This window comes from Amblyraja radiata, chromosome 2 (assembly GCF_010909765.2).
Source record: "Amblyraja radiata isolate CabotCenter1 chromosome 2, sAmbRad1.1.pri, whole genome shotgun sequence".
NCBI lineage: Eukaryota > Metazoa > Chordata > Chondrichthyes > Rajiformes > Rajidae > Amblyraja > Amblyraja radiata.
Window position 1 is genome coordinate 59373756 of NC_045957.1, and position 26088 is coordinate 59399843.

Consider the following 26088-nt stretch of genomic DNA (forward strand, 5'->3'; position numbering starts at 1 on the left):
TGCTTTTCCCAGCATACACATCAATATCTGAACTCTAGCAAATATTTACCTGCAATTCCTTTCAAAAACTTCATCAATAGTCAGTCTAATCCAGTTGAATGTGCCATAAAAAAACACACCTCCAAAGTGATTGTGGCTTACTGGGTACATTCAGTAATTGAGAGGCAAACTGGCCTCAAAATTGAATTAGTCTCAGAAAGTGTACTCTTGTTTCCCTCGTGTTTTAAATGTCAGATTTTGCATTCTGGAATGTGCAAATGTTCCTGAATGCAAAATCTGTCATTAACAGCACTGCCAAGCATTGCATTTAAAATTTGATATTAATAATATTTCTCAATATATTAAAGAATAAAAACTTGGTTATTATTGATACGGTCACAATGGGCTTAATCTCAACAATCGATTTTAATCTTAATATCAAACTAACACCTACATGATTTTAAATGACTAAACTTAAACTAAAAAAGTATTCAGAATTGCTTACTGATTATTTTGGGATGCTGGAGTCTACCCCTTGTTTTTTTTATTAAAAAAATTCAAAGGCTTTCAAAATCATGTCCATTGGTGTTCTACATCCAAAAGAGAGGCTGGCTTTTTGCAAGACTAATATATAACTGATATAATATAGTAAGGCTATGGACACTTGATATGTGTTGAGCATAAATGTCATTTAAAATGTCACAACCTTTGCCTGATTACATCAAGTCTGGGCTACTTGGGCCAAAAAAAGTTAACCTGTGGAGAAATAATAACCTGTCTACTCAATGCAACTACTGCACTTGGCACAGTGCCATTACTCATTGTGTGTCTGCACTATATAAAGCAGCCCATCATAACATTGGAGAAGTTACGCATTGGCACAAACTATGTGGAGGCAACCAGCTAAGAAGGCATATATGTTATCCAATGCTTCTGGTATTCTTGCTAAACAGTGAAATATCATATAAAATATCCTTTTGGATGAATGATAATTCAAAACACTTCTTGGGAGAAAATCCATAAATTACAGTGAAGTAATTAACAAATTATCAATTTTATTTATTCAGACTCAGAAGGGTCTGAAGAAGGGTCACGTCCCGAAACGTTACCCATTCCTTCTCTCCAGAGATGCTGCCTGTCCCGCTAAGTTACTCCAGCATTTTGTGTCTTACTCTTGTTTCTCCTCCCAAAATGATCGCCTCATACTTGTCAAGATTAAATTACATGCGCCATCATTCCACCCAGATTTCCAGCTAATCTATATCATGCTGTAGCCTTTGTCAACCTCCTTTGCTATTCACAACCCATCTGCTTTCATATCATCTGCGTATTTACTGATCACAGCTCAACTGTGATTAACTTGGATGTGAATGCAGATCACAAACATCAAAGATGTTTGATCATGGTGATACCACCACCCTCTAAAAGTCTGATCTTGACCACTTCATGTTGTTCTGTATATTGATTTTAGAAAAAACGCTGCCACTTACGGCTGATTTTTGGCATTTTACTCAGTCTCCCTCCGCTGTGCAGGACAAGAGGATTTTTCCCATCGATGAAAAATAAAAGAGTTATTAGTGTTTAAAAAATGTTGAGTGCCCGGAGGGACTATAAAACCCGGAAGTGTTGAGTGCCTCAGTCAGTCTCTGCAAGATGGGGGGAAGCGAGAGGGTCACATCTCTCAGTCTGAGCTGTGAATAACACTGAACATGTGTCTACTAAGCTTTGAGTGTGGTTTTACTGACGTTGAGTGCCCTTAATGTGGTTTGAAAATGAAAATGGTGGTGGTTGGTTTGAAGTGAAGCACTGCAAATGGCAGTTGGTGGTGGTTGGTTTGAAGTAAAGCACTGCAAATAGACAATAGACAGTAGGTGCAGGAGGAGGCCATTCGGCCCTTCAATGTGATCATGGCTGATCATCCCCAATCAGTACCCCGTTCCTGCCTTTTCCCCATATCCCCTGACTCCGCTATTTTTAAGAGCCCTATCTAGCTCTCTCTTGAAAGCATCCAGAGAACCTGCCTCCACTGCCCTCTGAGGCAGAGAATTCCACAGACTCACCACTCTCTGTGAGAAAAAGTGTTTCCTTGTCTCCGTTCTAAATGGCATACTCATTCTTAAACTGTGGCCCCTGGTTCTGGACTCCCCCAACATCGGGAACATGTTTCCTGCCTCTAGCGTGTCCAAACTCTTAACAATCTTATATGTTTCAATGAGTATCCTCTCATCCTTCTAAACTCCAGAGTGTACAAGCCCAGCTGCTCCATTCTCTCAGCATATGACAGTCCCACCATCCCGGGAATTAACCTTGTAAACCTACGGTGCACTCCCTCAATAGCAAGAATGTCTTTCCTCAAATTAGGGGACCAAAACTGCACACAATACTCCAGGTGTGGTCTCATTAGGGCTCTGTACAACTGCAGAAGGACCTCTTTGCTCCTATATTCGATTCCTCTTGTTATAAAGGCCAACATGCCATTCGCTTTCTTCACTGCCTGCTGTTGGTGGTGGTTGGTTGGAAGTGAAGCACTGCAAATGGCTGTTGGTTTGAAGTGAAGCACTGCAAATGGCTGTTGGTGGTGGTGGTTACTTGACTAGTTCCCATTTGCTCTGTATATTGATTTTAGATAAAACGCTACGAATTACGGCTGTGATTTTTGGCCATTTTACTCAGTCCACCTCCGCTCATCAGGTGCAAAGGATTCTTCCCATCAATGAAAAATAAAAGTGTTATTAGTGATTAAAAAATGTTGAGAATCTTTCTCCTGTCAATCGCGCCATGAAGGCCACGCTGCCTCCGGTGGGAGGGATTATAAAACCCAGATGTGTGGGTGTGGCTCAGTCCCTGCAAGATGGGGAGGGAGAGGTCACGCTCTGTCTGAGCTGTGAATCAACTGAACGTCTACTGAACTGTGAGTGTGGTGTTTTGTGTGGTTTTATTGTGGTTTCACCCTGCTTGAAATGGTATGAAGCTGCATTTGAATGTTGTGGCCTTGCGCCCTGCATGAAATGGTATGAAACTGCATTTGAATTTGGTGGCCTTGCACCCTGCTTGAAGTGGTATGAAACTGCACTTGAATTTGGTGGCCTTGCACCCTGCTTGAAGTGGTACAAAACTGCACTTGAATTTTGTGGCCTTGCACCCTGCTTGAAGTGGTACAAAACTGCACGAATTTGGTGGCCTTGCACCCTGCTTGAAGTGGTAGGAAACTGCACTTGAATTTGGTGACCTTGCACCCTGCTTGAAGTGGTCGGAAATGGAATTTCAAGAAATAGCCGTGAGTCAACTGCCGGCGTGGTACAATACTGCACTTGAATTTTGTGGCCTTGCACCCTGCTTGAAGTGGTACAAAACTGCATGAATTTGGTGGCCTTGCACCCTGCTTGAAGTGGTAGGAAACTGCACTTGAATTTGGTGACCTTGCACCCTGCTTGAAGTGGTAGGAAACTGCACTTGAATTCAGTGGCCTTGCACCCTGCTTGAAATGGAATTTCAAGGAATAGCCGTGAGTCAACTGCCGGCCCACCAGCCGTGAGTGAGCTGCCAGCACATTAGGCTTGAGTGACTGAGCTGCCACCCCAAGAATCGATTTGGCCGACAATGTCCATACTAGCTCTCTGGAAACCAGTCCCTTCAGCCCACAACACCCATACTAGTGCTCCAAATATTGGAATTGGTGGAGAGGTGGAATATTGCGTTGTTTATATATATAAAATCAGCACTTTTTTAATCTTTATGTAAATTAAATAAAGCAAGGTGAATTAAAAAGCATACAGCATAATCATCCTATGTGAAATGAAACATTTCCAGATCTAGTACTAAATATTCGGTAGCTACAATATTGTGATTACACCATTTTCATAAAGTTACCCACATATACTTAAAGGGAAAGAGCTAATCAATTTTGAAGATACCATGGAAAAATATATTGAAATACTCGGTCAAGTGCATTGTTACCAATAACTACGTATTGGTTTGCAATAGAAAGGTAAGGGTCACATTGCTTTAAATATTCACATTCTTGGCAGCAAAAACAGATCTATTTTTCAAGACATGGACACCCTTCACCGAATTCTTACAAGGATAGTATGGTGCAACACAAATCTAAATTTAAATCCTATTCTGGGTTGGGTGAGGTGGGCGGGGCGGGGGGGGGGGGGGGGGGGGGGGGGGGGGGACGAGGGGCAGGTATATCTCCACTTTCTTTTTTTCTTTTCTTTTTTCTTTTATCTCTATTTACTTTTCGGCCACTACTTTGGTAGTCTAGGGGTCTTTTCTATGTGCTTTTTCGAGCTATCTTTTCACTTCTCGCTTTTTCCCTCTCGTTCTCTCGCTCTTCTTTTCTTTCATTTTCAGTTTATAAGGTTAAAAATGAAGCTATACAATAATTGTATAATTTTAGATGCTGAATGTTTTATCTTTGTACAATTGCTTCTAATAAAAATAAAAAAAATAAAAAAAATATTCACATTGAATAAAGGGGCACAACCAAGTGAGATATTTAAATCTTCAATATAGTAAACATAATGAAGGACATAATTAACGTAAAGAACAACCAACATTTGGAAAAACTTACCAGGCATTTCCATTGAACATCTATTGCTTTGGTCAGAGAAAAACAGCATCCTCCATAATAATTCTCAACAATGGTGCCCCACAGAATGTGTTCTCAGCCATATACTACACTTCTGCGGAAGCAGAGTTAGGCCATTCAGCCCCTGAAGTCTACTCTGCCACTCAATCATGGCTGATCTATCTTTCCCCCTCAACCCGATCCTCCTGCATACTCCCTGTAACCTTTGACACCCTTACTAATCAAGAACCTGTCAATCTCCACTTTGACTAGGGTGGGGGAAGTACAGATCGAGAGAAAATGTAAGCATTACTTGAAATTAGAGAAATCAATATTCATACTGTTGGGTTGTAAACTGCCCAAGTGAAAGCTGAGGTGCTGTTCCTCCAATTTGCGTGTAGCCTCACACTGACAGAGGAGGAGGTCCAGGACAGAAAGGTCTGTACGGGGATGGAAAAGGGAGTTAAAATGTTTGGCAACTGGAGGACAAAGGCAGACTGAGCATAGGTGTTCAGTGAAACGATCTTAGTAGATCCATAATTGGTGCAATCCGAGTTTCCAATCTGAGATTCCGTGGCTATTCCTAGCTCCTCAATGGAAGCCAAGACATAGACCATCAGTCTCTGCATCATGGTTAGTTTCACAAGTTGTGATGGAGGTGACTACCCTTTCCATTGCTGAAAAAGGGTTCCAAGCTCTGAGCAAAGTCCTCTGAAATTGCATCAAGTGTTTCCAGGTTCCTTGCCAATGAACACTGTCGAGTTTTCAAGTGCATCAAAAATTGGGTAGATAAATCAACCAGCCTTTATCCACAGCCAGGTTGTATAATTATCCTCATCTGTGTACACTACAGTACATCGACCCTTCTATTACCTCATACCATTTAACCCCTGTTCCTTACCTCTACACAGTCTAATCTTTGAAAATCGCGATCTGTGAAAATGGAAAGGAGTTTGGACAAATAGCAACTAAAGACAGTTTCAGAGGAAGATTACAGAGTAGTAACATGGAATCTGAATAGTCAATAGGTGCAGGAGTAGGCCATTCGGCCCTTCGGACCAGCACCTCCATTCAATGTGATCATGACTGATGATCCACAATCAGTACCCCGTTCCTGCCTTCTCCCCATATCCCTTGACTCCGCTATCTTTAAGAGATCTATCTAACTGTCTCTTGAAAGCGTCCAGAGAATTGGCCCCCACTGCTTTCTGAAGCAGAGAATTCCACAGATTCACAACTCTCAGGGTGAAAAAGATTTTCCTAATCTCCGTTCTAAATGGCCTATCCCTTATTCTTAAATTGTGGCCCCTGGTTCTGGACTCGCCCAACATCGGGAACATGTCTCTAGCGTGTCCAATCCCTTAATAATCTTATATGTTTCAATAAGATCCCCTCTCATCCGTCTAAATTCCAGAGTCTACAAGCCGTCACTAAATTCCAGAGTCTACAAGCCCAGTCACTCATATGACAGTCCCGCCATCCTGGGAATTAAACTCATGACCCTACGCTGCACTCCCTCAATAGCAAGAATGTCCTTCCTCAAATTTGGAGACCAAAACTGCACACAACAACAGGTGTGGTCTCACTAAGGCCCTGTACAACTGCAGAAGGACCTCTTTGCTCCAATACTCAAATCCTCTTGTTATGAAGGCCAACATGCCATTAGCTTTCTTCACTGCCTGCTGTACCTGCATGCTTACTTTCAGTGACTGATGAACAAGGACACCCAGATCTCGGTGCACTTCCCCTTTTCCTAACTTGACACCATTCAGATAATCATCTGCCTTCCTGTTCTTGCCACCAAAGTGCATAACCTCACATTTATCCACATTAATGTGGATAAGAAGGGTCCTAAGCCGAAACGTCGCCTGTCCATTCCCCCCCCCCCCCCCCCCCAGATGTTGTCTAGCCTGCTAGGTTCCTCCTACACTTTGTGTTCTGCTCAGAAATACAGACTAGTTCATTATTTAGATTGAAATTACAAATCAAAAGTTTCTCCTGTTCATGCTATATAGTTATGCTTATGAATACTTCTTTTAATGTTCTTTTTGGCAGGCTGCAAATATTCTCATAGTTATGCCCGTAGGTGCCTTTCTTTGCAATAATACATTCCAAACTCCAATTACCCTCTATGTGAAATAATTCCCCTGAGACTCCATCAATAAGAGCATGAGAATTTCATAATTCAAGCAGTGGCCTGGTGAATAATATAATTTTGGTGGCACAAAAAGCTATAATGCTAGTTTGGCAGAACCTGCCATCAACTAGGATTGAGTCAAAAGTGCCTCGTGTTTTTTTCACTCATGTGCCAAGGAGAGCTCGAGTGCAACGCCTGGACCTGATAGTAAAACTTTGATATTTTCTTACCGAATGCACCTGGGAGTTGCATAAGGATGTCTGTAACAAAATACCACCAAGAGATAAAGCTGCAATGAAGGTTAAAGTGTGCATGAACCCACGAAGTGGACTCCCGCTTCAGCTCGAGCTCATCCAGGTGCTCGCAGCGATCACTGTGGTGTCACGAGGTATGCACGCGTATGGCCGTCGACTGCTGCATCTATTCTATTCTATTCTGTTCTATTCTATTCTATTCTATTCTATTCTATTCCCTCCCCTCCCCTCCCCTCCCCCCGGGGGGTTCGGTCCAAATTACAATTTGGAACAAAAAGAGCCTATTTAATTGAAAACGTTAACAAAGTTATTAACTGGACGCAAAAAAACTAAAAAGGTGATTTTTTTAAGAACAATTGAATGGATGAATAAAAGTGAAGTTGGGATGGGTATAGTTGATTTGGTAGCTGCAGCACATGGAAGCATGGTGAGATCCCAAGCAGCAAACTGCAGCGCATGGGACTTTAGCTCAGAATTGATTAATTGGAATTCAAACCAGAGATTGTGATTTAACTTGGTGTGCCAACTGCACTGGTCATCTCCGCAAGAGTTATGAATGCAAACTACCTTTTTTTCCATCTCACAAATCAAAACGTTTGCATTTAATCAAAGAAAATTTATTGTTATAAGCATAATATTTCTAAAAGAAAATCTGTGTAAAAACAATACATTAGTGCAAAAGAAAAAGTCCATGGTAGTGCAACAGGTGGATTGTTGTGAGCCTGTTTACATGCTGTATGTTTCAACTAAACAATATTCTGCATTTTGCCTATTTTCTGTTTTGCACGACATGATGTATTCGTGTATGGCATGATTTCCCTCAACACCATGTGAAACAAATATCTTAACTCTATGTCGGTACATATGACAATAAACCAATAGAATACCAAAGGACTGGTGCAGAGGGCAGGGATTCAAATTTCTGGATCATTGGGACCTCTTTTGTGGAAGGTGCGACCTGTACAAAAAGGATGGGTTGCACTTGAACCTGAGGGGGACCGATATCCTGGCGGGGAGATCTGCAAAGGCTACTGGGGAGACTTTAAACTAGAATGGTTGGGGGGAGGGACTCAAATAGAGAAAGCTATTAGACAGTGTGTGAGGCAGGAGGCAGAGAAGGAAAGCATTCAGACCCAACATGTAGGGGGGAAAGAAGAAAACAATAATAAACAGAGAATAAGAGGTGGTGGGGTTCTTAAATGGGTGAGCAGAGAAACAGAGGGGTGTAAAATGCGGGCGGAAGCAATAGGTAGCAAGGTGAAAAGTAAAAGTGGCAGGCAGACAAATCCAGGGCAAAAATCAAAAAGGGCCACTTTTCAACATAATTGTATAAGGGGTAAGAGCGTTGTAAAAACAAGCCTGAAGGCTTTGTGTCTCAATGCAAGGAGCATTCGTAATAAGGTGGATGAGTTGAACGTGCAGATAGCTATTAATGATTATGATATAGTCGGGATCACGGAGACATGGCTCCAGGGTGACCAAGGCTGGGAGCTGAACATCCAGGGATATTCAATATTCAGGAGGGATAGAGAGAAAGGAAAAGGTGGTGGAGTAGCGTTGCTGGTTCGAGAGGAGATTAACGCAGTGGAAAGGAAGGACATTAGCTTGGAGGATGTGGAATCGGTATGGGTAGAACTGCGAAACACTAAGGGGCAGAAAACGCTGGTGGGTGTTGTGTACAGGCCACCTAGCAGTAGTAGTGAAGTTGGGGATGGCATCAAACAGGAAATTAGAAATGCGTGCAACAAAGGCAAAACAGTTATAATGGGTGACTTCAATCTACATATAGATTGGATGAATCAAATTGGCAGGGGTGCTGAGGAAGAGGATTTCTTGGAATGTATGCGGGATAGTTATCTAAACCAACATGTAGAGGAACCAACGAGAGAGCAGGCTATTCTAGACTGGGTATTGAGTAATGAGGAAGGGTTAGTTAGCAGTCTTGTTGTGCGTGCCCCCTTGGGCAAGAGTGACCATAATATGGTTGAGTTCTTCATTAGGATGGAGAGTGACATTGTTAATTCAGAAACAACGGTTCTGAACTTAAAGAAAGGTAACTTTGAGGGTATGAGACGTGAATTGGCCAAGATTGACTGGCAATTAGTTCTAAAAGGGTTGACGGTGGATATGCAATGGAAGGTATTTAAAGACTGCATGGATGAACTACAAAAATTGTTCATCCCAGTTTGGCAAAAGAATAAATCAGGGAAGGTAGTGCATCCGTGGATAACAAGGGAAATCAGGGATGGTATCAAAGCAAAAGATGATGCGTACAAATTAGCCAGAAAAAGCAGCATACCAGAGGACTGGGAGAAATTCAGAGACCAGCAGAGGAGGACAAAGGGCTTAATTAGGAAAGGGAAAATAGATTATGAAAGAAAACTGGCAGGGAACATAAAAACTGACTGCAAAAGTTTTAATAGATATGTGAAGAGAAAGAGATTAGTTAAAACAAATGTAGGTCCCTTGCAGTCAGAAACAGGTGAGTTGATCATGGGGAACAAGGATATGGCGGACCAATTGAATAACTACTTTGGTTCCGTCTTCACTAAGGAAGACATAAATAATCTGCCGGAAATAGCAGGGGACCGCGGGTCAAAGGATATAGAGGAACTGAGTGAAATCCAGGTTAGTCGGGAAGTGGTGTTGGGTAAATTGAATGGATTAAAGGCCGATAAATCACCAGGGCCAGATAGGCTGCATCCCAGAGTACTTAAGGAAGTAGCTCCAGAAATAGTGGATGCATTAGTGATAATTTTTCAAAACTCTTTAGATTCTCGAGTAGTTCCTGAGGATTGGAAGGTAGCAAACGTAACCCCACTTTTTAAGAAGGGAGGGAGAGAGAAAACGGGGAATTACAGACCAGTTAGTCTAACATCGGTAGTGGGGAAACTGCTAGAGTCAGTTATTAAACATGGGATAGCAGCACATTTGGAAAGTGGTGAAATCATTGGACAAAGTCAGCATGGATTTACGAAAGGTAAATCATGTCTGACGAATCTTATAGAATTTTTCGAGGATGTAACTAGTAGAGTGGATAGGGGAGAATCAGTGGATGTGTTGTATCTGGACTTTCAGAAGGCTTTCGACAAGGTCCCACATAAGAGATTAGTATACAAACTTAAAGCACACGGTATTGGGGGTTCAGTATTGATGTGGATAGAGAACTGGCTGGCAAACAGGAAGCAAAGAGTAGGAGTAAACGGGTCCTTTTCACAATGGCAGGCAGTGACTAGTGGGGTACCGCAAGGCTCAGTGCTGGGACCCCAGCTATTTACAATTTATATTAATGATCTGGATGAGGGAATTGAAGGCAACATCTCCAAGTTTGCGGCTGACACTAAGCTGGGGGGCAGTGTTAGCTGTGAGGAGGATGCTAGGAGACTGCAAGGTGACTTGGATAGGCTGGGTGAGTGGGCAAATGTTTGGCAGATGCAGTATAATGTGGATAAATGTGAGGTTATCCACTTTGGTGGCAAAAACAGGAAAGCAGACTATTATCTAAATGGTGGCCGATTAGGAAAAGGGGAGATGCAGCGAGACCTGGGTGTCATGGTGCACCAGTCATTGAAAGTAGGTATGCAGGTGCAGCAGGCAGTGAAGAAAGCGAATGGTATGTTAGCTTTCATAGCAAAAGACTTTGAGTATAGGAGCAGGGAGGTTCTACTGCAGTTGTACAGGGTCTTGGTGAGACCACACCTGGAGTATTGCGTACAGTTTTGGTCTCCAAATCTGAGGAAGGACATTATAGCCATAGAGGGAGTGCAGTGAAGGTTCACCAGACTGATTACTGGGATGTCAGGACTTTCATATGAAGAAAGACTGGATAGACATGGCTTATACTCGCTAGAATTTAGGAGATTGAGAGGGGATCTTATAGAAACGTACAAAATTCTTATGGGGTTGGACAGGCTAGATGCAGGAAGATTGTTCCCGATGTTGGGGAAGTCCAGGACAAGGGGTCACAGCTTAAGGATAAGGGGGAAATCCTTTAGGACCGAGATGAGAAGAAACTTTTTCACACAGAGAGTGGTGAATCTCTGGAACTCTCTGCCACAGAGGGTAGTCGAGGCCAGTTCATTGGCTATATTTAAGAGGGAGTTAGATGTGGCCCTTGTGGCTAAAGGGATCAGGGGGTATGGAGAGAAGGCAGGTACGGGATACTGAGTTGGATGATCAGCCATGATCATATTGAATAGCGGTGCAGGCTCGAAGGGCCGAATGGCCTACTCCTGCACCTATTTTCTATGTATCTATGTATCTAAAAGAGGATGTTTCTCCTGTTGGGGGTACCCAGTACCATGAGACATAGTCTCATGACGAAAGCACACCTGTTTAATTCTGAGTCAATAACTAACTTCTCCAAGGATGTTGATCTATGGAATCTTCTGCCCCTGAGAGCTGGGAGTTCTGAGTCATTTTTTATATGAGGTGGATCTTTGAAAGTTATGGGGATCAGACCGGAGAGTGAAATTGCAGGTCATAATCACCAGGAGGACCAAGTTTGATGATTCAACTCCACCTTGAGCTCTTTATCTTCGAAAGCCATTGGCATTTTACTCCCACCTCATAACAGGTGCAGCTGTCCCACAGCTCTTGATCTAGGTTGAATCCTAACTTCTAGTGTGGAGTTTGCAGGTTTTCTCTGTGACTTTCGTCCCACATCCTAAAGCAGTGTGAGTGGTAGGTTAAGTGACCACTGTAAATTGCCCCTGATGGACGTAGATTGTTTGATTAGGGAAATGAATGGCTAAATGGCATTGCTCTCCGAGCTGACACAGACTTGGTGGGTTGAATGGACGTTCTATGTTTGTGTTTCAGGGGAAAGATGGAGAAAAAAAGACTTTAAAACATTTCCAGCCACTGTGTATAAATTGTCTGCTTCGGGCGAGAGTCAGTGAAGAATGATTAAAACCTGTTGGATACTCCATGGCTTCACAATCTGACAGCCTGCGAAAGTCCTTTGACTATTGCACCCCCACCAATACATGATTCGGTAATAATTTCAGGCAAGACATTTCCGGTCCATCCAGCTCAATAATCCATTCTTTCCATTTTTTAAAATAATTCTGCCGCCCTATTGGGAAGAAATTTCAATTTTCTTAATGGATCTATCTGTTACTTGCTTGTTCCTCCAGTTCGACAACAATTCTGTCATTCAAAACTATACCAAGAGGTGGCAGTGAGAACTTTGATTCATCAGTTCAACAAGCAAAGATATATTAGAAACAATTGGTTTTGTAACTGAAGTCACAGACAGTTTAGATCTGGCACCTTTGTAGATTATTCAAGTCTTCTGTAATTTATATCAATTACCAAGGTTCCATTATCTTGGCGGTGAATTCCGAGTCGTAATACGAAGACTGTTCGACCAAATATTGAGGCAAGAAAGAAACAGCAGCTTCAGATGCATGTTTCCCGCTTGCAGGGGGCCGCATCTCCTTGCTCTGTGACAATGGCAGGGTCGGCGGCGTGAATGCCTGTACTGGTCAGCGGTGACTGGTCAGTGAGGGGGTGGGGGTGCCGGTAGAGAACGTTTCAAGCCACTGGACTGTCTGGAGCGGTCCTGGCCAATGTTCTGCCCCCTAGACCACAAGCTCCCAATCATGGTAGGAACAGTAGGCATTCACCCGTGCACCGTGGAGGAGAGGGGGGAAGCTGGCATGTAAGTGCTAAAGGCTAGCTTTACAATTGCTGCTGGCAAGTGACAATGTTGGGCGGGCTATCCATGCGGGACGATGAAGTTAGGTTCAAGCAAATCGCAGGGACACTGCGGATAAAGGTAATTGCGACAGCCATGTTTTTCATGACAATTTAAAAACCTAAAACGTTGTGCTGCTAGCGATAGAATATGTTCAAATGTTGGTATCCTCCCTATTCATTCAAAAGCCTCACTATATATTCGCCTAGATATTTTAACCTGTCTGTGCCAAGTCTCTGTTCAGTTCCTTTCCTCAAACCGCTCCCACAGAATTGCAAGGTTTGCCTTTAAACGTGCGGAATAAATATTCCACACTGAGAATATTCAGAAGAAAGGTCGTTTATCCATTCTCCTCCACAGATGCTGCCTGACCAGGTGACTTCCTCCAGCACTTAGTGTTTTTGCTGCTGACGAACCCTTCTGGTCTTTTTAGAGAGGTCGTACATTGTGGTCTGATGAAACCAAACATGGCCAGAGGACACAAAGGAGGAGAAGAGAGTGGAGAAACTAGGGACTTGCATACTTCTCTTCAACTACTCAAAAACACCAACCGTGACACATACAGAATCCCCCAGACCAAGAGTGTTTAATTGTCACCGAAATGGAACAATGACATTCGTATTTACGTACCAGATGTGTGAGTTGCACCGTCTAAACAAAACAATCGTCCGTAGCAACCTGCTAAGGTCGTTTGTGCACGGATTGGTGATATCAATCTTTTTTTCCGCTAAGTAATTTCCTAAAAAATTCTCTATCATTATTATTGTCCCCAATGTTGGGGAAAAAACTGGTCAGCGTTGTTATTCATTAATGATCATGAGTGGGATTTAGGAGAAAGAATAAGCTGTTTGGTGATAAGCATTTGAGCGTTAAGTCAAGTCCATGTGCCCCAGATAAGACAATGAAATTCTTGGTTGCTGCAGCACAACAGAGTATTGTAAGCATAAATACAAAACAGTTCAGTGTGTCTAGAGAGCATAGACCATATATATACACATAAATAAACAGATACAGTGCAATAGGCTGTTATAGTTCAGAGTTTGTTTGATGGCAAGTTTAATAGCCTGATGGCTGTGGGGAAGCAGCTGTTCCTGAACCTGGATGTACCAGATTTCAGCCTCCTGTACCTTCTACCTGATGGCAGCGGAGAGATGAGTGTGTGGCCAGGATGGTGTGGGTCCTTGATAATGTTGGCAGCCTTTTTGAGGCAGCAACTGCGATAGATCCCTTCGATTGTGGGGAGGTCAGAGCCGATGATGGACTGGGCAGTGGTCACAACTTTCTGCATTCTTTTCCACTCCTGGACACTCAAGTTTCCGATTCCAAGCCACGATGCAACCAGTCAGCATGCTCTCTACTGTGCACCTGTAGCAGTCCGAGAGAGTCCTCTTTGACATACCGACTCTCCGTAATCTTCTCAGGAAGTAGAGGCGCTGATGTGCTTTCTTTGATGTGCAATCATGAGTGAATGTCTTGACTGAATGATTGACTATATATGATCAATAGCTGAGCACAGATCCTAGGGGGGCGCTGTCCTGTGCATGGCTGCCCAGCCAGCAGCTGTCTGTCTTTTCATCTTTTTATTTTTATTTTTAGTTAGATAAAGTGTTTTGTTTGGAGGTCTAGACTTTTTTTATGTGGGGGGAGGGCGGGGGGGAAGGGGGAACTGCCTATCAGGGTCCCTACCTGGTCGGAGAGGCAGCTTTTCTCCGGGCTGCAGTTTCGACCCGTCCTCGCGGCCTACCAGCGGGCCTGGAGCGGCGTTTCCTGTCGGGGACCGCCCAGAACCTCGGCTTCGGCGGCGGCACAGCGCTGGAGCGCTATCGCGGAGCGGGCAGTGCCTTGCCCGGGTCGCCGCGCTGGAGCTCCAGTGAGCTGAAGATCGCTGAGGAAAACATCGCGGAGCTGCGGGACTGTGGAGTGACCAGCTGCGGGCGGCGGCGCTGAACTTTACACCGGGAGCCTGGGATCTCTAGATGAGATCGCCAGTTGTGGAGTTCCAACCGGCGCGGCCTTGTTGGCTTCGGAAGCCGTGGCCTCCAGTACGGAAGCGGCCGTTCCAGGGTTCCCAAGCCGCTGAGAGGACTCTCCCGACGCCGGAGCAACATCACCCGGCGAGAACGGCCTCCTGGAACATCGGGCCTCCATAGAGGCAACTATGGAGACCTCAATAGGCCCGACTATGGGTGAACTGTATGCCAGTAAGACATATAAAAAGAGACGGCAGAAGAATGCATGATGTTTAAAAGTAAATTTATCCCATGATTTACATTTTTTGTTAGGAATGATTTTGTGGTCATATGATCCTATTATAAATGGGGAACCAAGCAGTGCATTAGAAAATAGCGAAGTGAACGATTACTTCCCATCAGCATTTACAATAATGTACAAGGAAATAACATCCTGATAACTGAGAGTGAAGAACATCCATGTGTAATCAGAGACCATATCACGCCAAGATGAAGCAGCACTTGATAACATTGTGGAGCCAAAATGCCCAACTGAATAAATAAATGAAGTGGAGACGGTGACGGCTCTTGAACAAATGAGATCCTGAGCATTGGCAGGAGGAGAGGATGGGGAACAAGAATACTTTATTTTTCTCCATAACAAAGGTTTAAACCAGTGTGTTATGAGGATGCGAACCCAACAGGAGTCAGGAGCGAAGTAAACTAATGGGAAATGGATCATAGTAAATCCATTGCTGTAATGTAGAAATATACAATGTCATAATGGGTTTCATCCAAACATCTGGTTTCATCTGTCCTCGCCCTCGCCCAACACACAACGGGAAACGGATATAGATCTTAGACTACAGGGAAAATGAACAAATATAATAGTCCGGAGAGGTGGCGGGGGGTGGGGGAACGAGGGGTGAAATCTGATATTTTTTTCAATGACAACATTATGCATGATGAATTTGAATATTGTAGAATTCAGCAAAGGAAAATATTAGCAAGGGGAAATATCAACTATTTGCCGACATATACGGGGGAAATGTAATCCGTACAAAATGGAAATTTGATGGGATGGGTTAACGTTTCCAGAATAAGCGGTGACAAGGATGAATTAGAATTCGGCAAAGGACAGATATGAAAAGGGACAACAATGAGAGAAGAAAAGACTGCAACTTACCCACACGTGCGGAGAATTTAAACAGTGGAATACGGAAATTATTTCGCCGAATAATTTTATAAAATGTTGATTCCATCTTAGCTAATAAATGTAAACTTATTTAAATGCTATAAAACCAAACGCCCACGCAAAACGAGCAAGTAATATAAAATATATTAGTGACAACATTATACCAGAGAGGACAGTGAGCCTGAATACCTGAAAGTTCCATGGATCCAAAGACCCACATCATAATATAATTGAAGCAAAGGGCACGCTCGCTACAATATCCAACAACGTATAGTTTCTGCAATGGGTCTTGCAGATTGCAGCGTAGACATTCGGTATTCATTCTTTGAAAAGAGGGAGGATAGAGAAAACATGAACAGCCGATTGGGGATACTGAGTTGGATGATCAGCCATGATCATATTGAATGGCGGTGCAGGCTCGAAGGGCCGAATGGCCTACTCCTGCACCTAATTTCTATGTTTCTATGTTTCTATGTTTCTAACTGAGGTTGGGGACTGGACTTTGTGCCTTCCCTCATAATGGGAACCATTGTGGGGGGATGTTCTTAATGTTTAAAACTCTTATTAATGTTATGTCTGTATTCCTTCTTTATGTGCTGCAAAATGGCAAGAAGCATTTCACTTCACTACACCTAGGTGTATGTGAATGTGACCAATAAAATACATTTGATTGAATTGATACATGCATTGATCCTGCCCTATCCCAATAATCACTGACTGCAACCTGAATAAGATGCATTTATTAATCAATTTTCAGTTCAAGACAGCATCTTGTGTCAATCGTGTAAGAGCTTAATTTTGCATACTATTCTCTTTCAAGAGGCATTATCAAAGCTTTTCTGAACATTTAAATATGTCACATCTACAGGTTCTTCCTGATCTATTCTACCAGTTGCTTTCTCCAAAACGTTAGTATTGTGACAAACACAATTTCCCTTTCATAAATTCACATTGGCTTTGGTTAAAACCATTGATATTATCCTATTGTTCTGTAATCACATCCTTTATAACACAATCATGCCTTTTCAGTACAAAAGATGTTCGGTTATTGGCCTATAGTACCCTGTTTATTCTCCCTTTCCTTTGTTTTATAATTGCCTGAGGATTAATCATCTTTCACTCTCAATAATATAGGTAGAATTTTGTAATATTTATTTCTAGGTACTAATATCTTTCAAGTCCTTCTTTTCATTATGGCCCCAGCACTTTTGGAAATTTTTGTGACTTCTTCCATGAAGGCACAAACAAATAATTTAATTTTTGTGTCATTTCTTGTTTCCAATGGTAAATTCTCCCATTTCATTCTATAAGGGACTTGTATTTGTCTTCATAATTAACTTTTGTTAGCATATATTCCCCCACCCCCAGGAAGAATAGTTTATTCTACAAGTTGTCAGCAGAGTAATATTAGATGTGGAGTACTGATTATCATTGTGACAGTTGATATTTACAGTAAAAATAAAGGACTAAATGAACTTGCTACTAAATTAAAAACTGTTGTTTAGTATCAGTGTTAGCATTGGGTTTTTTTTTACCTTAATTTAAATAAAACCAAAAACCATAAACACTAAGCAGAGATATGACCACTTAAGGTCAAAGTCTGAAATGCTATCTCCATTTCCCACAGATACTGGTTAACCTACTCAGTACTCAATTTCAGTTGAGCTTTCTTATTTGCCTTACGAATGTGAGAAACCGATCACAATTGTAATCTCCTCCATATCTTTGAGGGTAAAAGAGAATGCCTCGCTCAAGTTGACTGGAACAGGTTATTTGAGGAGAAAGGAACATCGGCCAAGTGGAATGTTTGTGGGTTTTGGGTTTCCCGAGCACCAACAGTACTTCAGGGGGGCGTTTATTATTACAGCACTATCTTGTTATGGTTTAAAACTATCCCTGCCTTCAAATGCGTGGGGTCTTTTACTGACGTTAATGCAAGTTGGATGGCGTCGATCAATTAGTGTTTTCCACTGAAAATTTTAAATGTTATCAATTTTACAAACGTTATATAAATAACTGCAATTGATCGGTAATGCAGTGAGTGGATGCTGCGATTTTGGTCCGGGTGCTAACCTGATCACTGTATAATTTGTAATGCAATGATTTCTTTTTGAAGTTACTCGTGAAAGCTTATTGAAATTCGTCAACAATTTTGCCTGGTGTTTTCATTAATTGAATGGAACACTTAATGAATGAGGAAAAGATTGATTTAACTTCCCGCTTGTCTAAAACTGTATTCGTGCATGATATACATGTTGAGGAATAGCTCTCTCTTTAATTGCTTAGCTATTAATTCTAGAATAAAACGGCTAGGTTTAATAAATCTGATTTACTTGATGGAGCGGATCAATAAGCTTATATACCAGTGTGGACTCGTCTGTGGAAGACGCACCAACCTACCTCCAAAGCGTGGTAAGAACTCTTCTCCTTTACTGACTACTTCATTGGGGGATTATCAAAGCAACCGAATGACAGATGTATGAGATTCATTCTTTCACTATTTAAATCCTGCGTTTAACTATCTTCGACAGGGTTGGGCTGAAACACAGTTCGAGTCGAGTCAACCTGTTGCAGGTCGGGCTGCAGGTATTGGGTGCACAGACTCGGTATTTGAAGGGCGGCACAAATCGTTGAGTTAAACACAAAGTACTGGAGTAACTCAGTGGATCAGGCAACAACTCTGGAGGGAATGGATAGACAACGTTTCTGGTCGGGATCCTTTTTCATACTGATTGCGCTAGGAGGGAGAAAGACGGAAAAGAGGTGGGGGCGGAACACAAGATTCCACCATCCGCAGTTCCTTGTGTCTCTTATATAGTTACGTTGTCGTGAATAAACAGAGATTGAATGGGAACAATGCAGATATGCAATATAACATTTATATAAAGAGACGAATTATATAGTTAATCATTCAGTCTCAGTATCCCCCCCCCCCCCCCCCCCCCCCCACCCCACCAAATATTCACGAAGCACGGTAGTCTCCTCACACGGAGCACAAGCACTACTTCGGGGTAATGCCGGGCGTTACTTATTACAGCTGCATCTTTGGGTTTTTAACTATCCCTGTGGACTCAAGCGTGGGACGTCTCCCCTGGTTAATGGAGTGAAATTAATGCAAGATTTATTGTTAGTCTGTGAGTGCAATAGTGGGATAGCTGATTCTAATGGCAGTGAACGAGATGTAATGCGATCTGCCAAGACGCTGATGCATTCATTTTCCTGATGGTACCAAGACTGTGTGTCACTTTCCGAGGAACGCCAGTCGACGAGGCATTTCCGCATCGTATTTCTTTCCTTGGGTGTAGAATAAAAAGGATTTAAAACAAAACAACATTAACGTTCAAAGCAAAGAGCAAATATATGAGAATCTCGCTCGATATTGTCATAGCCGCCTGGAGATAATCCCAGACTGACTGAAATCCGTCTCGACCACACACGTCAGTAGATGGTGAATTGCATTGGTCTTGAGTTTACAGTCGAGGAAATAGGATCATAATATAAGATTGCCCTCAGAATTAAATAATCTAAATAGGTATGTCTGAAATTAAAGTTCAAACAAAACACTTGGCAGATATTTTTAGTCTTGAATGAAATTTTAAGTAAGCCTTTCGTTTAAATCAAGAATCGCCAACTAACTACTAGAACGAGTGCGCCGTCAATGCACGCATTATAAATACAATACTACAATCTCACGAATTGTAGGATGGGTTTGAAATGCTTCATTCTGTGCGATCTTAAAGGAAAGGAATTAAACTTGAACATGAACACAAAAAAATCGACCACAACTCATGAACCAAAAAGGTCACTATTTTTGAAGAACCGACAAGAATCCGGTTTAGAAATCAATGGTTTTGTATTACAGCCCGAGTTAACAGCAACCGCGGATTTCGGGAACATTATTAAGCGTGTCTTTGTTTTTGCTATGGGATAAAGATTAAGAGGGTAGTTTGCACTACGGGTAGGCTTATCAGGTTCGAGTTAAAGTGCATATGTTAAGGTTAATAGACCTTTAATCTTCAACGAGGTCTGGGTTAATATGGATGCTATCTATTTGTATGATGAGAGTGATTAGGGCAATAAGGGTGGTGCCTCCACTCCACTAAATTTGTTACCAGATGCTATTTGTATTTTGATTAGGACTAATCATGTATTTGGGGTTAGTGTTGAGACCGGAATTTGGTCTAGTGTTTTCATTGTTGGTAATTATGGGTTTAAAATTTTTTTTTAATCCGTTTGAAAACTCGCGATTTTTCGCCCAAAAGTTTATGGCGAATAAAATGGCAATTATCGCGTTTTCACTATGAGCGCAGACAACCAGAGCATGACTATATAATATATGTGATCAAGACTTTAAGATAGAGCACCGAAGTGTTTGGTTAAGGGAGGTGTTGATATTATTGAAAGTCATAAACTGAAATTAAAACTACTGTCGTATGTTGTGTCAAAGACACCCTCTGAACTTAAAGTGATCAAGATCCTAAGTGACAAACTGTATTGAAGCCGGGGCCACGAATGCACAGAGTTCTCTATGGATGAGGGTTTGGGTATTCAAATATCCACGCCGCCGGCCAGATTTACGTACATTGATCACGTTCTAGCAATAACGTGTGATGCCAGTGTCTAATGTCCGCGATGGGGCTTGTGTTGTAAAAGCAGCTGATTACTTTCTGGTTAAATATAGCTGGTCTGCGGTAAGGAAAAGATTTAATGGGAAATGCTCGGCATTCTTCTTCAAATGGCAACAGCGACGCCAGCGTCAGGTTTGAACAGCAGCCGAGCCGGGATGTTCCTGATCGCTTTTGGACTTTTGCTCCAGCTCTTTTTCTGCTATGCGTTGGCTGACTCTACCTTCTTGGACAAAGCTTTCTCATTGCAAGCAGGTATAATGCATTATTATTACGCCACCCCCATCTCTTTTGTTTGCAGTTTTGTATAAAATGCATGACATCGACAGTGCACGTAAAACCAACACTCCGCATTCGGCTAACATTGTCCTAATCAATGTCCTAAACTGATCCCACCGGATTACCGACCTGGCGTGGACCAGGAGGTTAAACGATTTGCATGGCTCAGTGTTAGATTTCTAATATTGTAAATTGTCTTTGCGTTCATTCTATTTCGGTCGCTTCACCGGGAGAGAGGACAGGGTCTAAGCGCAAATCTTTCTAAAAATACAACGGGTCTCTTCCTTATTACTACAGGACGCCAATCGGATGTGAGAGGGTAAACATCAGCTGGCTCCGTACATATCACATATTCAGTCAGGTCTCCTGAAATAACTTGCTCAGCCAGCAAGACGTTATGGGAAACTATTTCTAATTGTTTGCGGACGTTGCCTTGGGAACCGCTAAATTAGAGTTGGATAAGGACATTTAGATCGAATTTTAAAACACAACAATTAAGAAGATGTTAAACAACCCATTTAGTGTGAAAACCATCTCGGGTGGAACTGTTGAGGAGAAAGTGTTCTACATGGAAATTAGAGTAACGCTTCATGAAAGATTATGGATTATTTTATGCGGCCATTTATTGAGATTCATAAGATTTGGTACATGTAGCGTTTTTAATGTAAGGCACACAATGCTGGAGTAACTCATCGATTTCAGATTGAAGAAGGGACCCGACCCGAAATGTCACCAATCCATGTTCTCCAGAGATGCGGCCTGACCGGTGAGTTACTCCAGCACTTTGTCTTTAAAAAAAAAAACAACTGGTAACAGTTCCTTGTTTCGAAAGTTTTGCACACCACCAGTTGCACTTCATAAATATTACATAGAAACATAGAAAATAGGTGCAGGAGTTGGCCATTCGGCCCTTCGAGCCAACACCGCCATTCAATATGATCATGGCTGATCATCCAAAATCAGTACCCCGTTCCTACTTTCTCCCCCATTCAGTACAAAAAAACAAACAACATTAAAACACGAGGCTGTTGTTGACTTGTCCAGCTCCGTAGGAGTGCACCGAACTACGAATATATGTGGAGCAAAAGATGCGGACACAATAATATTGCAGGATAGGTTGTTTGTTTCGTTTTCATTGAGTGATTAGAGAACCACCAAGTCGCTATCATATATTGTCAATGGAGCGCACTGGAAGTATTACCTGATCGGGAGAAACGGGAAACTGTAAAAATGCTGGTTTACAAAAAAAGACACAAAGTGCTGGAGTAACTCAACAAATCAGACAGCATCTCTGGTGAACATGGATAGGTGACGTTTCGGGTTGGGACCCTGCTTCAGGCTGCCTGCATTTCATTGTTTCTACATGTTGACTGGTCCACGACGACATCTCCTCAAGGTATGTTTACTTTGAAGGCGTTCTCCAAGTCTGAAGAAGGGTCCCGACCCGAAGGTCATCTATGCATGTTCTTCAGAGATGCCGCCTGAACCGTAGATCCAGCACTTTGTGTCGTTTTTAATATGATATGAAGGCTTACAAAGTACAACAAATTAAATGCTACAATTTTAAAGATAGTGTAAAAAAAAAGACAACCCTGTTGTCTTTATGTAAATAACTGAAGATGACAGAACAAGTTAGCAAAACAGTTGCATAAGTGACTGAATAGATCGTAGCATTGAGAACAAGTGTCAGAAAGTGAAGCTGAACGTATGTAAACATAGATTTTTGTGTTTGCAGGGGAATTCTGTTCAGTGCTGAATATCATACTTGAGGATCTTAATACCATAAAGATTTTGTAGAGGGAACAGTTTGCTTTAGAGTTGGGATTTACCATCCAGTGGGCCTTTTTTTTGGATGAGTCTGTTATATAGGGTTGTCAATTGAGAAACAAGAGACCATAGATGAATAGTATAGACAGAGGAACTCAGCGGGCTGAAGAACATCTGTGGAAGCGAAGCGATGGTCGCATCAGGACAGCGAGCGTAGATGAGATGTAGAAAGAAGTGAGAAGCAGGTGTGAGGCCAGTAGGTGATCGGTGTAACACTATAGGGAAGGTGATAAGAAGATGGAAGGGTCGGGGCAAGGAGGATATGGGTGGATAGAACCGGATGTGGAAAGGTAATGAGTCTTGGTGATGTGGCCTGTGCGCAAGATGGTGGGGTGGGGGAGAATGGCTGTAGTGAACCAAATGTGAGTGTACCTGGGTAGACTGGTGGGAGAGGGACGAGAACTGGTTACCTGATATTGGAAAATCTCCTTGCATTACCCGGGCCGTTTTCCCTGGCAGGCATCATCTGTAACTAATCCCATCTTGCAGAACCTGGTCCATAGCGTTCTATGCGGAGGTGATTAAAGGGCTCATAGTAACACTTCTTACACACTGTCGTTGACTCTGCTTCCACCAGTCTTTCAGGTAGTGCAGTCGCCACTCTCCATGTTAAAAATGTCCCCCCCCCCCCCCCCCCCTCAGATCCTTCTAAATTTCTTAACGCTTAAACTAAATCTATAATTTTATCCAACTCTGGTATGGGGAAAGATTTCCTGCAGTCTACCTTGTCTATAATCCTTTTGATTTTATATATTTCGATCACCTCATCTTTTTCAGGGAAAACAAACCCAGCTTCTCCTCATAATTGATTGTGCCTCGCAGGCGGTGGGTTTCCTCTGCATAGTCTCCAGTGCTATCATTTCTTTACAATAGTGTAGTGTCTAGAACTGCTTGCAGTGCTACAGTTGAAGTCTAGCCAATGTTTTATAAATTTGGAGCATAACTTCCTTGCACTTGTATTCAATGGTCCAACACAGGAAAGCCAATATCTCATATGCCTCATAACCATATTATCTACCTGCACTGTCACCTTCAAGGATCTTTAAACTTGTACCCCAAATCCCTCTGTTCATCAATCTTCCTGAGAACACAACTATTCATGGTATTTGACCTTGCCTCTTGATACTCTCCAAATACACCACCTCCCATTAATCTGGATTAAACTCCATCTGCCATTTCTCAGCCCTTTTCACCAACATCACTATTACCCTGTAACTTAAGACTACCTTCCACGCTATCAACCAAAATGCATCACGTCACACTTATCGGGGTGAAATTTCAATTGATAGTTCAATTGAAAATAAGATGGCCCTGATTCTGATGAAAATCCATTACTATGAAATGTTAATCACAGATGCTGCCTGATCTGCTGATAATATCCTTTGCGTTCTATTCTCTGCTAATCTTTTATTATGAGTCTTCTCCAGGTTAATAAGGTTCCATTCTGGAAAATTGTTCCATCCCGCTGGTCTCTGAAATGCTTGTACATAAGTCAGGTGTTTATAACCTGGGGAGGACCTGTAATTTTAATGCCTGTGAAAGTATATCCTTTTGTGCCAAAAATAAATATCCCGGTCACAGTTGCCAGATAAGGAATTTCAAAATGTATATAAATCCTAACTAGGGTTTTTTTTTAGAACTGCAACTAATGCAGTTGCATATCACTTTTTTAAAATCTGTGAAAAGGTAGTAAGCAGGTCAACATTTACAGCCCATCCAAGATTTGCCTCAGGGGCCACTCAAGAAACGGTAAGCACAATCCCAGTCGGAAGTATATGGAGGTGTACTTGTACATGATGATTTTCTGAGGCCCTACCATCTGGTAGGCGACTGATTTCAGAGTTTTTTCTAAGAAGCCTCACAGAGTAATTGCAGAACATCCAATGTCATTGTTGAGGCACTCTTCACACAAGTTTCTTTGTTGAAGTTGGACGGTGTTGAAGTTCTTGAGGATTATTGCAGCTTATCCAAGCAAATGGAAATATTCAGTCACACTCCCAACATGTAGTTTGCAACTGGTGGGATGGCTTTGGGATGTCAGGAGGCGAGTTGCTCAATGATCCTCTAATTTTCACAGGCATTAATGTACCCGGGTCTAGTTCATTTCTTTTATAATTAGTTTCCTAGTTGCAGTACAGTGAAACTATTGTGTGCAGTTTTGGTCTCCAAATTTGAGGAAGGACATTCTTGCTATTGAGGGAGTGCAGCATAGGTTCACAAGGTTAATTCCCGGGATGGCGGGACTGTCATATGCTAAGAGAATGGAGCAGCAGGGCTTGTACACTCTGGAATTTAGAAGGGTGAGAGGGGATCTTATTGAGACATATAAGATTAAAGAGAGTTTGGACACACTAGAGGCAGGAAACGTGTTCCCGATGTTGGGGGAGTCCAGAACCAGGGGCTACAGTTTAAGAATAAGGGATGAGCCATTTAAACAGCGATGAGGAAACACTTTTTCACACGGAGAGTTGTAAATCTGTGGAATTCTCTGCCTCAGAGGGCGGCGGAGGCCGGTTCTCCGGATACTTTCAAGAGAGAGTTAGATAGGGCTCTTAAAGATAGCAGAGTCAGGGGATGTGGGGAGAAGGCAGGAACGGGGTACTGTTTGTGGATGATCAGGCATGATCACATTGAATGGCGGTGCCGGCTCGAAGGGCCGAAGGGCTGACCTATTGTCTATTGTCTATAAACTAGAAGCCTATAACATTGACATTGAAATGTGCAAAGCATGAATCAAAAGATCGGATATCTGTAAACAATAATCCTTGCTGTTATGCTGGGTGGACACTCATGACAGCCAGTCACCGCTGCTTATCTCTGCTTCAAGTTTTCAACATGATTCAACAAGCATACTTTAATAAAATGACAGTTCCTTAATTTTCTTTTTAAATACGCAATTACCAGACAATTAGTTTGTCAATTTTGCTTATAAATGTCATTGAATATTCCGAATAGTCAATTCATCCATGATTTTGCACTAATTTTTATTTTATTATAATTTTGTACTAGATCTGAAGATTTCTACTGCTGTGTGTCTTATAATTAGTTGATTGGCATGGTTATTTATCAATAGGCCAAGCTTGGCATTAATATTATGTTGCTCTTTTACATTGCTTTGTTCAAATTCTTGAGATTATTATTCCTTAAGAGAAGATTATTGAGTTGTAATGTAAACTACAATAAGGTACTGTTTAATTAACTTTTATTTGCAATGCAGCATTGGCACCAGTGGAACACAAGAAAAGAAGCATTAACAAATGCTGCCTTCTGACCCCTCCACCACCTCCAATGTTTCCACCACCTGCCTTCATGGAAAATAAAAGTCTAGTGAGTACATTCAAGTTCCTATGCAATATATCCACAATGCTATCATTCTTACCAATTGCACGATGGTACCCACAGGAGGTGGATGATGTCTTAAATACATATTTGCAGTCTCTATTTATTATGAAGAATGTCACAGAAGCTTGGGAATTCAAGAAGAGAATAGCGATGTCTTGAAATATACCCATATTCCAAAAGAATTGGTGCTGGCAGTGTTAAAGCAAATGAAGTAAGACAAATTCCTG

General features: G+C 42.1%; 1 protein-coding gene across 4 annotated transcripts in view; it reads left to right on the forward strand.

The window, feature by feature from the left end:
• Positions 1-12395: 12395 nt before the first annotated feature.
• The window catches only part of colq (collagen like tail subunit of asymmetric acetylcholinesterase), a 107351-nt gene continuing 93658 nt past the window's right edge, over positions 12396-26088 (forward strand). For 2 of the 4 annotated variants that reach the window (XM_033047297.1, XM_033047311.1), the window contains exons 1-2: positions 20181-20668; positions 25737-25846. In XM_033047297.1, the coding sequence (XP_032903188.1) occupies positions 20503-20668; positions 25737-25846 (276 nt within the window). In that variant the 5' untranslated portion in view covers positions 20181-20502. Of the gene's footprint in view, positions 12726-20180; positions 20669-25736; positions 25847-26088 lie in introns of those variants that run through there. The other 2 variants (XM_033047303.1, XM_033047317.1) reach the window with 2 other exon arrangements.